The sequence below is a fragment of the Amphiura filiformis genome, chromosome 13 (genome assembly GCF_039555335.1).
Source record: "Amphiura filiformis chromosome 13, Afil_fr2py, whole genome shotgun sequence".
Taxonomy (NCBI): domain Eukaryota; kingdom Metazoa; phylum Echinodermata; class Ophiuroidea; order Amphilepidida; family Amphiuridae; genus Amphiura; species Amphiura filiformis.
In genome coordinates this window covers 45,640,458-45,652,809 of record NC_092640.1, presented here as the reverse complement: position 1 = coordinate 45,652,809, position 12,352 = coordinate 45,640,458, and the positions used below count along the sequence as shown (strand labels likewise).

General features: G+C 38.8%; 1 protein-coding gene across 1 annotated transcript in view; it reads left to right on the top strand.

The window, feature by feature from the left end:
- The first annotated feature begins 320 nt into the window (after positions 1 to 320).
- LOC140168411 (mitochondrial sodium/calcium exchanger protein-like) overlaps positions 321 to 12,352 on the top strand; it is a 96,027-nt gene continuing 83,995 nt past the window's right edge. Inside the window, exon 1 of the mRNA XM_072191798.1 lies at positions 321 to 639. Coding sequence (XP_072047899.1) covers positions 439 to 639 — 201 coding nt within the window. The 5' untranslated portion in view covers positions 321 to 438. The remainder of the gene's footprint in view (positions 640 to 12,352) is intronic.

Sequence of the window (12,352 nt, the reverse complement as noted above, 5' to 3'; positions counted from 1 at the left end):
AGTTATTGCAAAATAGGGCCTATTATTCACAAGGCACTCAGTCAAAACACACCCAAATTTGGGCGCTATAAATTGCAATTTGGTCTATGTACTGACTGATCCTCTATATTTTCCTTCTTTGTTTTTGCCCATTGACCTTGAAAATGGGTGCTGAAATAATCACCGTGATGATTTTTATCGAATGACTATTTTTTTTTTTTTTTTCATCATACACTATAAAAATAAACCCCAATTATTTGGTCACCCTGTATCAAACTTTTGACTCGGGGAGATGATGCTATTGGGGCAAAGGTCAAATCTTTATCAATTATAAACAGAGCGATTCCTCGTGACTGCTGTATCATCAACAATGAATTTTCTGAACTAAAATCCCCGATGTAAAACAGTGACAGTATGATCACACGAACGATATGATTCATATATGAAATATTGTTCATCATGGAAGGAAGTCGGATATTTTTCTTACCATTTTTTTTAGTGGTCTTGTTTTATGTTCTCGCCACTACTGCGGAAGTGCATGTTTTCAATGGTGACAACGGACTTTCGATAAGCTTACCTAGGGGCACAGATCATATCGGGAAATGGAATGATACATCATCTGCAGCAGTAAATATACTTGGAGATGATGATGACAGAGAGGTAAGTATTAAAGGCAAACATCTTTTTCAACAAATGTTTTGACTTGACTCGCAGTTTGATAATTTTAAGCTATTATATCAGTCACTCATGCATAAATTCTAGACAGTTCATTGGTTGATTACCATTTGCCATTTTTACCATCACCCTCTCCGTGTGATAGACTTTACCATCATAGTGCTCTGCCGTAGTGCGCCTGCGCCAAGCCGTGCGCTGACTCTTGGACTCGCCGATTTAGTTATGGGGTGGACCCCAAAATGTGAAGTATATCACGGCAAAACATGGTGTTATGTTGATGAAAAAATGTATTTCCTACCTTAAATAATATTTTAGTAATAGAATTTATGCATGAGTGATATAAAACAAATATTAACTGTCTTAAATTTGTGTAATGGTCGAAATATAATCACTCGGTGAAAGATGTATTGTTCCATTCCACTCGCCGTTCCGCTCGTGGAATGGAACAATCCATCTTTCACCTCGTGATTATATTTAAACCATTACACTCATAGACAGTTAATATTTGTATACTACTACACATGATGCTACACGTACTGACACTGACACTGTCATCATGATGATCATGACTGTGAAGTCGACAAGACTTTATACTTCAATCATGTGCTTGGTAGTTGTACACTACATGGTCAACATTCCTGGCCATGCTAGCTGGAGTCAAGGTAGTGTCAGCACATGTAGTTTTGCTCTATTGGTCTTGCTTTATTTCTTGTGTTTCCGTCAAGCCTCAAAATAAGCAGATCTGGTCTGGACCAGGAGCCACACATTTGCGGAAAAACAATCCCGTGATTAATTAGTGAACCAGGAGCCATTTTTAAATGGCTCCTGGTTCACTAGATAATCTCAAGACCAGGAAAAGGTGGTACTACTACCCCCCCTGATACATTTTGTGACAAAGTTAAGTTTGCATTTTTTCTCAAAAAATAAATACACACTGGGTGAGTAACAAAAGTTATGTATACATGTAGGGCAAGGAATCAAATTACATTTACTTCACTGAAATTTCAGTGATTCAAGACAAGTGGTTCATTATAGGTTAAGAAATGAGGTACATTCTAGCGGAACCTACCTCTCAGTGGCGTAGCTAGGGGTGGGCAGGGTGGGTGACTCGCCCACCCTGGAAAAAACTGGGGGAAATTTTTAGCGAGAAGGGGAAAAAAGAGAACAGAAATGGGGAAGAAAAAAGAAAAGAAGGGAAAAAGAAGGGGAAAAGAAAGGGAAAAAAGAAGTTGAAAGGAAAGAAGAGAAAAGGAAGAGGGAATGGGGAAAGAAAGAGGGAAAAAGAGGAAAAAACAACAACTTGCATGTTTATCGTGGGGAAGCAATGCATGCACAGGGGGAAGGAGTGTAAGAAAGGAGAAGAAATTGAAGAATATGAAGAAGGACCGGGAAGGAAGGGAACGGAAAGTGATTTGAGGGGAAGTAATTTAAGTGAGTGTAATGGAAGGGGGAAGGAATGAGAGAATGGGGAAGAAACTGAAGAATATGAAGAAGACGGAAAGAGAAAGAATGGAAATTTAAGGAACAGAAGGGGAAGTAATTGGAAAGTAACTTAATGGAAGGGGGAAGGAATGAGAGAACGGGGAAGAAATTGAAGAATGTAAAGAAGAAGGAAAGAGAACGAAGGGGAGAAGGGGGAAATAATTCAAGTGAATGTAATAGTGAAGAATAATGAGTTTTATTTATTTTAATTGTTCTTGCATTGTAAATTCATTTTTGTTTCCTTTCAGATAATTCTAAAATCAAAACTTAACATTTTTACATGGCAAAATTTTCACATAAAAACATTACAAATGTATGCAATGAGGCTTCCCCTCGTGGTATAAAAATGCCCCAAACCCATGAGCTTCCGGGGCAAAAGGGGCCCTGGACCCCACGCTGGTGGTTGCTCCTCCCGCTTCGCTCTATTTATTTATTAACTTGGGGGAAATTTTTTTAGCCTTGCCCACCCTGGCAAAGAGGGCTGGCTACGCCCCTGCTACCTCTTTTCTTATCATAATAATGTACCGTAGAATGGGGTGAATAGGGACGCAGGGGTGAATAGGGACAAAAATGTGAAAAGTTTTTGAAATCTCATTTTTTTCACATTTGGTTAATATTTATTTATTTTTTATTTCCACAGATTGAAAGAGCAATCAAACAGGGTTTAGAAAATGGTTCAGCAGATGCGAAAAAATAAATTTAGGATACAGGGTGTCCAAATAAAATTATCTAATTATCCTGCTCCCGCGGCCACTATTTTAGAAAATGAGCTGGAAATTTACCAGGACCTAGCCTGTTAGGTCTTACAACTTTCTGAAAGATTATTTAGTAATTCTGACAGGAATTTTTATAACAATTTTGTAAATATTTTTTGGGTAAATGTCACCTACAATGTAATACGGGGTGAATAGGGACACCCTTGCCACAACCACCCTTACCCCACCACACCCTACCCTACCACCCTATCCTGTTCCATCCTTACCCCACTACCCTCTTGAACCTACCCCACCACCTTACCCCTACCACCACCACCCTTAAATCACTATACCACACCCTGTCCCCAATAGCCTCACTAAACCCACCATCCCCACCACCCTACCCCACTACCACACCACCCTACCCAGGCTACCACCCTCATCCACCCCTAATACTATCATGCCACTGCCAGAACTCACTACCCTGCACCCTACCCCAGCACTCACCATCCTACCCCACCCATCTACCCCACCACCCTATCCCGTACCCCACCACCCTATCCACTGCTCCACTACCATCACCCTATCCACTACCTCTACCACCATGATACCTTTTCTTATAGACGAATCCAACAAGCCAAGTCATGGTCAGGATTTGGTCGGCCATCTTTGGGTCCCCGCAATGTTCACCAAAAAGCCGCTTAAGGGGGTACTACACCCCTAGCTAAATTTGTGCTTATTTTTGCATTTTTCTCAAAAATTATAGCGCATAGGTGACAAGTAAGATATGTATATTATAGGGGCAAGGACTACAACTACTGCACTGAAAATTCAGCAACTCAAGGCAAGTAGTTATTGATTTATTGATCAAATATTGGTTTTCCCTCATTTTTGAGTGTAACTCCACAACTGTTATCTGTGCTGAAATAAAATTTCCAGTGAAGTAGTTGTAGTCCTTGCCCCAATAATATACATATCGTACTTGTCACCAATGCGCTATAATTTTTGAAAAAAAAAAAAAAATAGGCACAAAATTGGGCAGGTGTAGTACCCCTAAAAATCGATGTTAGATTCTTTTGTGTTGTAAACTGTCATCATTCTTTTGTCTACGTGTAACACAGGTGATAGAATGCAGTTTAAAATACCCTCCAAGGCCGCATTATGTCACATTTTAGGTAAGATTGAGCCGACGGGGACCCAACTTTGGCAGCCATTAAGGTATAGGAATGCGTGAAATTGGATTCGTCTATACCCCACCACCCTGATCCCACTACCCCAACACCTTACCCTACCTACCTACATTTTGTAAAGTCTGCACAAAAAGTAACTCGGCTGTTATAAATACATGTACGCCTATAGATTCAGAACTAATAATTGTTTTCACAATATTTCAACATAGCGAGAAGGATGATTTATTTACACGCATTTTGATACCCCATTCGTCAAAAATACCTGAATTTAAAAGTTGCAGTTTACAGCGATCAATGGTTATAATGCCAGCACTGTAAACACGTAAAGCCCGCTATTATCTTCGCGCTTACTTCAAATCAATGCAAATAACTGCAACTTTTAAATTGGGGGTATTTTACTTTCAAAACACTGCTGTATTGTCAATATTGACCAAAATTGGACAATTAATGGGGTATCAAAAATGCGCGTAAATAAACCATCCTTTTTTTTATGTTGAAATATTGTGAAAACAATTATTAGGCGTATTTATAACAGCTGAGTTACTTTCTGTGTAGACTTTACTTCCCTACCACCCAGAACCCTACCCCAACCACCCTTACCCCACTACATCCTACTCCACCTCTTCTTGTACTGACGAGCCTGATCAATGTTGTAGAGAAATCAGATTTTAATCAGTTATGATGGTATGAATTACCCTGACGACATGTTTCTATTGTCCCTTCCCTACATGTAAAAAAGTTGTACTTTCCTCATCAAGACCAGTGCTGTCCCTATTGACCCAGGGACTGCCGTTTGAGAGGAGCTACATTGTAGAGCAATCATTCCTCTACAGCTCTTCTTAAGTTGCATTTGCAAGAGCGATTTATAGCTCCTCTAGATGATAGTTAAATTCTTTATGCTTTAATGGCCACAGATGCAAACAGCTCTTCTAAAGCTCTTCTTGAAGAGACCAGCATAGCATTCTACAGCTCTTTTCTAATGTTCAAAAGGCAGTCCCTGTTGACCCTGAAGTCGGGGGTCAATAGGGACACCAAACTTTTATAAAAAAAATATATACCCCCACATATATATATATTCAATTTTTGTCTCGCCTGATAAGGCAGGAGACTATATAATCACTTTTCCGTATGTAGGGGTGTATGTGGGGGGTGTGTGTGTATGTGACAAATTTGGTTAAAGTTTTGGTTAAAGTTTGCCTTCCGCCTATTTTCTCGGAGACTAGGAGTCGCACGTTCCTCAAACTTGGTGGGTGGGTGCATCTTGACCTGAGACAGAACCGGTTTGTATTGGTTAGTGGGTCAAGGTCAGGTCATCTAGGGGTCATCTGAGGTCAAATTAGTAAAAACTGTCGGCTGGGCATGAAACTTTGTGGGTACAGTCAACTTTGGAAGGTCATTTCGAGGTCACCAGGGGTCATCTGAGGTCAAATTAGTAAAAACTGTCGGATGGGCATGAAACTTGGTGGGTACAGTCAACATTTAAAGCCAAATTTTTGGAAGGTCATTTTGGGTCACAAGGGGTCACCTGAGGTCAAATTAGTAAAAACTGTCGGATGGGCATGAAACTTGGTTGGTACAGTCAACATTTAAAGCCAAATTTTTGGAAGGTCATTTCGAGGTCACCAAGGGTCATCTGAGGTCAAATTAGTAAAACTGTCGGATGGGCATGAAACTTGGTGGGTACAGTCACCATTTAAAGCCAAATTTTTGGAAGGTCATTTCGGGGTCACCAGGGGTCATCTGAGGTCAAATTAGTAAAAACTGTCGGATGGGCATGAAACTTGGTTGGTACAGTCAACATTTAGGTAAGCGTTGGATTCGTGCGCTTAAAAGGAGGTCATGAATATTGATACACTACGTCACTGTCCATGTACGTCTCATACACAGAATAATTCTGTGGTCTCATATGAGTCAATGAGTCATATCCCTGTTCTGAGCAGTAGCCTAGGCCTATATAAAGGGGGGGGGGGTGAATATATAAATTGTAAACAGGCTATAATTTTGTCAAGACTTTCGAAGATTTAGTTATTGAATAATTTATGATATTCCAATTGGTGATAGGAGAAAGCACAACTCTTTGATGAATTTATCTTGACTGGTTTCAAAACCATAAGAATATTCAAGAAGTTGTGGATAATATCTGTGGTAGGCCTAGGTCACTCTTCTTGAAGCTGTTAAAGTTCCAAGATATCCATTCCATTCTAATCACTCTTAGGGAAACTTCTTCAACTGCAGAAAATAAAATACCGAGTCTAAATAGATTGAATTTCTTGATGTTGTTGACGAGGGAGATCGTTCAATTCAAAAATTTTCACGTTATTTGTAGGTACAAAGTTTTCTTCATAAAATTGGCAGAGTGCGGCAGGTCTCCAAATTGTTATTTCTGTGATTGAACTCCCTGAAACTATTTTCCACATGTTATGTGATTGTAGGAAAATATCCTCATTGTGGGATGAACTTTGTTTTTAGTAGGCCTAAACAGTCATTGACTGACACAGGTTTCACATTTTCCAAATTTGACAAAATAGCCTATTTGGTATCAGAGATATTTCTGAACATGATAGGCCTACTTGTAGGCCCTATTAATTTTCATTTAAAAAAAATGGACTATCGACCTTGATTCTTAGAACCTCTGAAATTTGCTATTAATATTTATTGTTTTTCTCTACTTTATTAAACATGACATAACCTAGCTTATTCGATCTCGTGTAGGCCTACATGTAGAGTCTATCATGTAGGGCCGGACCCGGGGACCGGATGAGTGTGAGAGTTGTCTCCGGAGCAGCGTTCGACTAGGCCGGTCAGCCGGCCATTGGCCTGTAACTTTTTGGCCTGGCCGGTATTTCTGACTGGCATCTAGTTGCCGGCCCGGCTGGCCGGTAACTTTTTAAGGTCAAGCCCGGCTGGCCTGTAACTTTTTAAGGCATATTTCGAACACTGCTCCGGAGTTGTCTGTCGTATGTTTTCTTGTTTGGTCCTTTTGTACGGAGCCTCATGGGTGACATGTAACTTTTTTTTAAAAATTATCCCGAGATAATCATGTTATCTTGGGATAATTATCTCATGATAACTTCATGTTATCCGGGATAATCATGTTATCCGGGATAATCATATTATCCGGATAATCATCCCGAGATTGTACGGAGCCTCATGGGTGACATGTAACAATTTTTTTTAAAAATTATCCCGAGATAATCATGTTATCTGGGGATAATTATCCCGAGATAATCATGTTATCCCGGGAAAATCAGATTATCCCCAGATAATTATCACGAGATAATCCCGGGAGAACATGTTTATCTTGGGATAATTGTACATGCACAATCTCTTTAACGCAGCAATGTTGCTCATGCATATTTTGTAATAGACGTTCATATCATAGGATGTACGGCGATGGAGTATACATATCTGGGTCACTGTTTAAATAAATTTTAAATAAATCGCTTGCCCCCCCCCCCCCGGCCCGCCAAAAATTCTTTGCTCCCCCTTGCGCATGCCAAATTTTTGGGATCCTAATTTGCAAACCTTAAATGGCCTAGCGTAGCGAGAAGGAAAATTTGCATATTTAAGCGTTTCCGTACGGTTTTCCTAAGCCTTTTAAAGCATTTTATTTAAAAGGCGCCCCAAGAATGTGTGCCAAAATCGCTTGCCCCCCTTCTCGGCTTACCAAAAATTGCTCCCCACCCCCAATTTCACCCTCCCACAGCCCCTTATGATCATGATGGACTCTGCCACTGCCTACACAGGCGCACACCTCCAATTAAGCGTCCCATTGAAACACACGGGAAAACACGCCTTTTCTTTTTGCGCGATTTTAAACCTTTTCGGCAACAATTAACAAATTGACTATAAAAGTACTACCAATCGATTGCAAATCCATGAAAATTTAATATATGTTTCAATGTAGGCCTACGGCTAGTCTTGTGATTAATTTTCGAGACATGGGACCATTTTCGACCCCTTCTATACCCTGAAAACCCATTCTGGCCATTTTCTGGCTATCTTCAGTAGATAGCAGATCGATCTAGTAATCTTCTGTAGATAGTAGATTAATATAGACCTAGCTATCTTCAGTGGAAAGCATATCAATGTAACTATGAATATAACTATCTTCAGTAGAAAGCAGATCAATAGCTATCTTCAGTAGATAGCAGATCAATGTAACTATCTCCAGTAGATTGCAGATGAATATAACTATCTTCAGTAGATAGTAGATCAATATAGCTATCTTCTGTAGATAGCAGATGAATATAACTATCTAAAGTAGATAGCAGATCAATATAGCAATCTTCAGTAGATAGCAGATCAATGTAGCTATCTCCAGTAGATTGCAGATGCATATAACTATCTTCGGTAGATAGCAGATCAATATAGCTATCTTCTGTAGATAGCAGATCAATACAGCTATCTTCAGTAGATAGCAGATCAATATAGCTATCTTCAGTGGATATATTGATCTGCTATCTACTGACGATAGCAATGTTGATCTGCTATCTACTGGAGACAGCTATATTCATCTGCAATCTACTGGCGATAGCTAAATTGATCTGCTATCTACTGAAGATAGCTATATTAATCTGCTATCCACTGATACTGAAGATAGCTATAGGCCTATTGATCTGAAGGTAGCTATATTGATATGTTATCTACGGAAGATAGATACATTAATATGCTATCTACTGCATGGAGATAGCTATATTGATCTATACTATCTACTGAAGATAGTTATATTTTTCTGCTATGTACTGGAGATAGCTATGTTGATCTGCTATCTACTGATGATAGTTAATCACCTAGGCCTATATTGATCTGTTATCTACTGAAAATAGCTATATTGATCTGCTATCTACTGGAGATAGATATATTGATCTGCTATCTAGCCTGATAGCTAGGCCTATGTCGATCTGCTATCTACTTATATTGATCTGATATCTCTACTGAAGATAACTAGGCCTAGGCCTAATCCCACTAGCTATTTTGGCCGAAATGGCTCTGATTGGCCTACAACAGGACCTATACAAACACAATAAATGTGGATACTGGTTCCATTTATGTATTGTAAATATGCCAAAAAATAACCCAATGGCCTATAGGCCTAAGATCATAGCCTGTACAATATAGCTGTGATCAAACTTGTGAATAAGCATGATTATCTCGGGATAATCATCCCGGGATAATCTGATTATCCCGGGATAACATGATTATCTCGGGATATATATTCTGTCGACTTGCTGAAGTCTGGTGTTTTGATTCAACGCAACTGTCAAAATAAGTGGGAACAACTGCATCGCAGTCCTGCTTCCTGAAGATATTGTGTGAAAGGTGGAAATAGCACCAATTTTGGAGAAAGCAGCGCAAGGAGTTAATTGTGGAGAAAGCAGCGCAAGGAGTTGATGGTGGAGAAAGCAGCGCAAGGAGTTAGCATAAGGAGAAAGCAGCGCAAGAGAGATTTGTGTGAGGATTTCATACGCAAGGATATTTATAAACTCAAGTGTACACTGGACTTCGCTGATTTTCATGCAGGACAAGTGAATAAGGATATAATACATCAGTCGTCCAGAACATTGCAAGAACTTTATGATCACCAAGAAGAAGAATGCTGGCTAAGTACTAAATAGATAAAGAGTGATTATATTTGATTATTGTGTATGTGCATTTGTTGTAAAATATTGTACCAATCATAACGTGCTTTCAATTAAAGATTTAGATTTTGTTAGCTTAATTAAACAGTGTATTTGTGTTGTGCATTCGTGTGAGTTCGGATAAAAGGTGATTTTGGCCTTGAGTCAAGTACGACTCGTAACACCCGAGATAACATGATTATCCCGGGATAACATGATTATCTCGGGATAATTACCCCGAGATATTACATATGTTTATCCCGGGATAGCATAATTATATCGGGATAATTATCCCGAGATAAGGGAGTGTTCAGAAATACTCTGGTGGGGGGCTGGAAAATATGTAGGGGGGTCATAAAATTTTAGGAGTTCTGAATAGGGGGTTAAAAAGTTTTGGTTGTATGAACAGGGGGGGTTATAAAGTTTTTCGGTACGTAGGGGGGGTGTAAAAATTTTTCGCTCTGCGCGCGCAAATGTTCAACTTTTAAACACCAGAACAAAAGTAGGCTTACATTTAACCTGTGTTAAAAATTGTCTTATCTATAATTTCATTTTGAGGTTTGTGTCAGTTCTTTCTGGTCAGCTCTTTAAATCACTGAATCTTTAGTGTTGACAATTTTTACAATGTTTCATGTAGTACAGATTATTAATTTATTATCACTGATATATACAACTAAATCATGTTGCATTACAATTATAGGAGGAGGAAGCTTGGAGAACCGGGGTACACCCCCCCCCCCCCCAATTTTTTCCATGGGGCATAGGGCCAGCACTTTGTCTCGTTTTTTGCAGGTTTACATGGTCCAATAATCACAAGATGACTGACATGTGGTAACAAAGGAAGCAGTCACTGCAATTTGATTATGTCCCATATGATTGGCCATTCAAGACACCCCTGTGAATATACTATAGCGGCCTTTTCAAAATATAATACCTGTTTGCTTGACTGCATTGACAATTCCGGGAACAATACACACAGTATATGCATTGGACAACAATAAGCATGATAAGTGATGATGTGACCTCTAGATTTATACATCGTTCGTCTCGCACACTGCCAACATTTGATTGAATGGACTGTTGGCTACTGCGCCGTGATTACAGTGAAGGACACCGGTTCAAATCCTTTGTTTGGAGCCAATCGATAAAAGCATGCAGGGCCTCTATACCCATGTACAGTTTATCCCTTACATAACCTATGTCTTGAATAAGCTGGCAAAGTTACGTAATAATCGGATTAATACTATATAGCAGTAGGTAAAAACAAGTTTTGAATAATCCGCGCTACAAAGTCCCATGCAGTGATCCCAGCGAAAGTTTAAAAAAAATCAAATTGTTACGCTTATAAATTTGTTTAATGAAAAACAAATGGCAAAAAAAACAAAACAGGAAAACGACAGTATTGGCGAAGTTGAAGCCCCATTCAAATACATGTAGCTAATTTATATACTGTCAGTACCGGTATATAAATTACAGACTCACGTAAATGCATTATTTTTGTCTTAGACACACGGCTTTCGGCTGAACCACTGCACTGGCAAGCTATGTTAGCACATCTATGACAATGACGAAAGGTACAAAATCAGCCATACGCCTTTAGATAGCAGAAGACACCAAATTGGTGTTTTATGACCTTTGACATTCTTTTGTGGCGAGTGATGGTCTTTCAATTCACGCCGAGTGTCCTTGACAGGTTTGACTATGCTTGTGTGGTCATGAAAGAATTCAAAAGATAACCTCTGTCCCAATAATCCCAAGCAATTGTCTGAAACTGCTCCTCGGATCATAAGAACTCAGTCCTCAAATGATAGTCATAATAACTGTGATAATAATGTCCAAAATATAAAAATTACTGACTATCATTGAAGACTGAGTTCCGCAGTCTAATATCCAAAATCTGAATTTTGATGATTTTTACGATCGTCGGGATGAAAAAAAATCAAAAAAATCACTGAATGGGCCTTTAGTTCCTCCTCTCCTTCCCTGGCAATATAAATCAAAGAAAAATAAAGAAAAAATAAATAAAACAAGACAAAGAAAATTAACCAAATTAAGGGATCTGGAATGAGGCGTTTTGAGCGTTTCGATAGTATTTTTGTGGGACACGAGAGCACATCAGACATATCGAATTGCATTATGAATCTGAAGAATGTCTGATATCAAATAATTTCATTGTTTGAAATTCACGATATAATACAAATTTTATGACAAATAATTAAAATTTGATATTTTTCACATTTTTGATATATAACAGTTCTCGAAGTAAATGATATATTCTTAAACAGTCCCTGGCATACCATACATGTATAGCCAGTATAGGCTTATGTATAGTAAATTTGTCTGCTTTATCTGTTTTGTGCTGTTTAAGCAAATAGTTAAACATAATTTCCATAAAAATGCTTTTACTGTCAGATATGTCCCTTTTAATTTTGAGCAGAACAAGTGAGGTAAAGCAAAGAAAATTGGAATTTACTACTACTAGCGCCAATGAATGTTATATGATTGTAAAGCAGTGCGATCCTCTGGGTGTGTGGGGGGTGTGTGCGTATGTGTGTGTCCTGCACGCGTATTTTTTTCTGCAACTATAACTGGGGACGCAATACGATACCGGTATGTTATAAGAATCAAACTTACAAGAAAGATGGCTCTTGTCAAATCCTACAATTCTGTCAGAGAAAATATGCATATTTGCATTAAATTTTTAATTAAT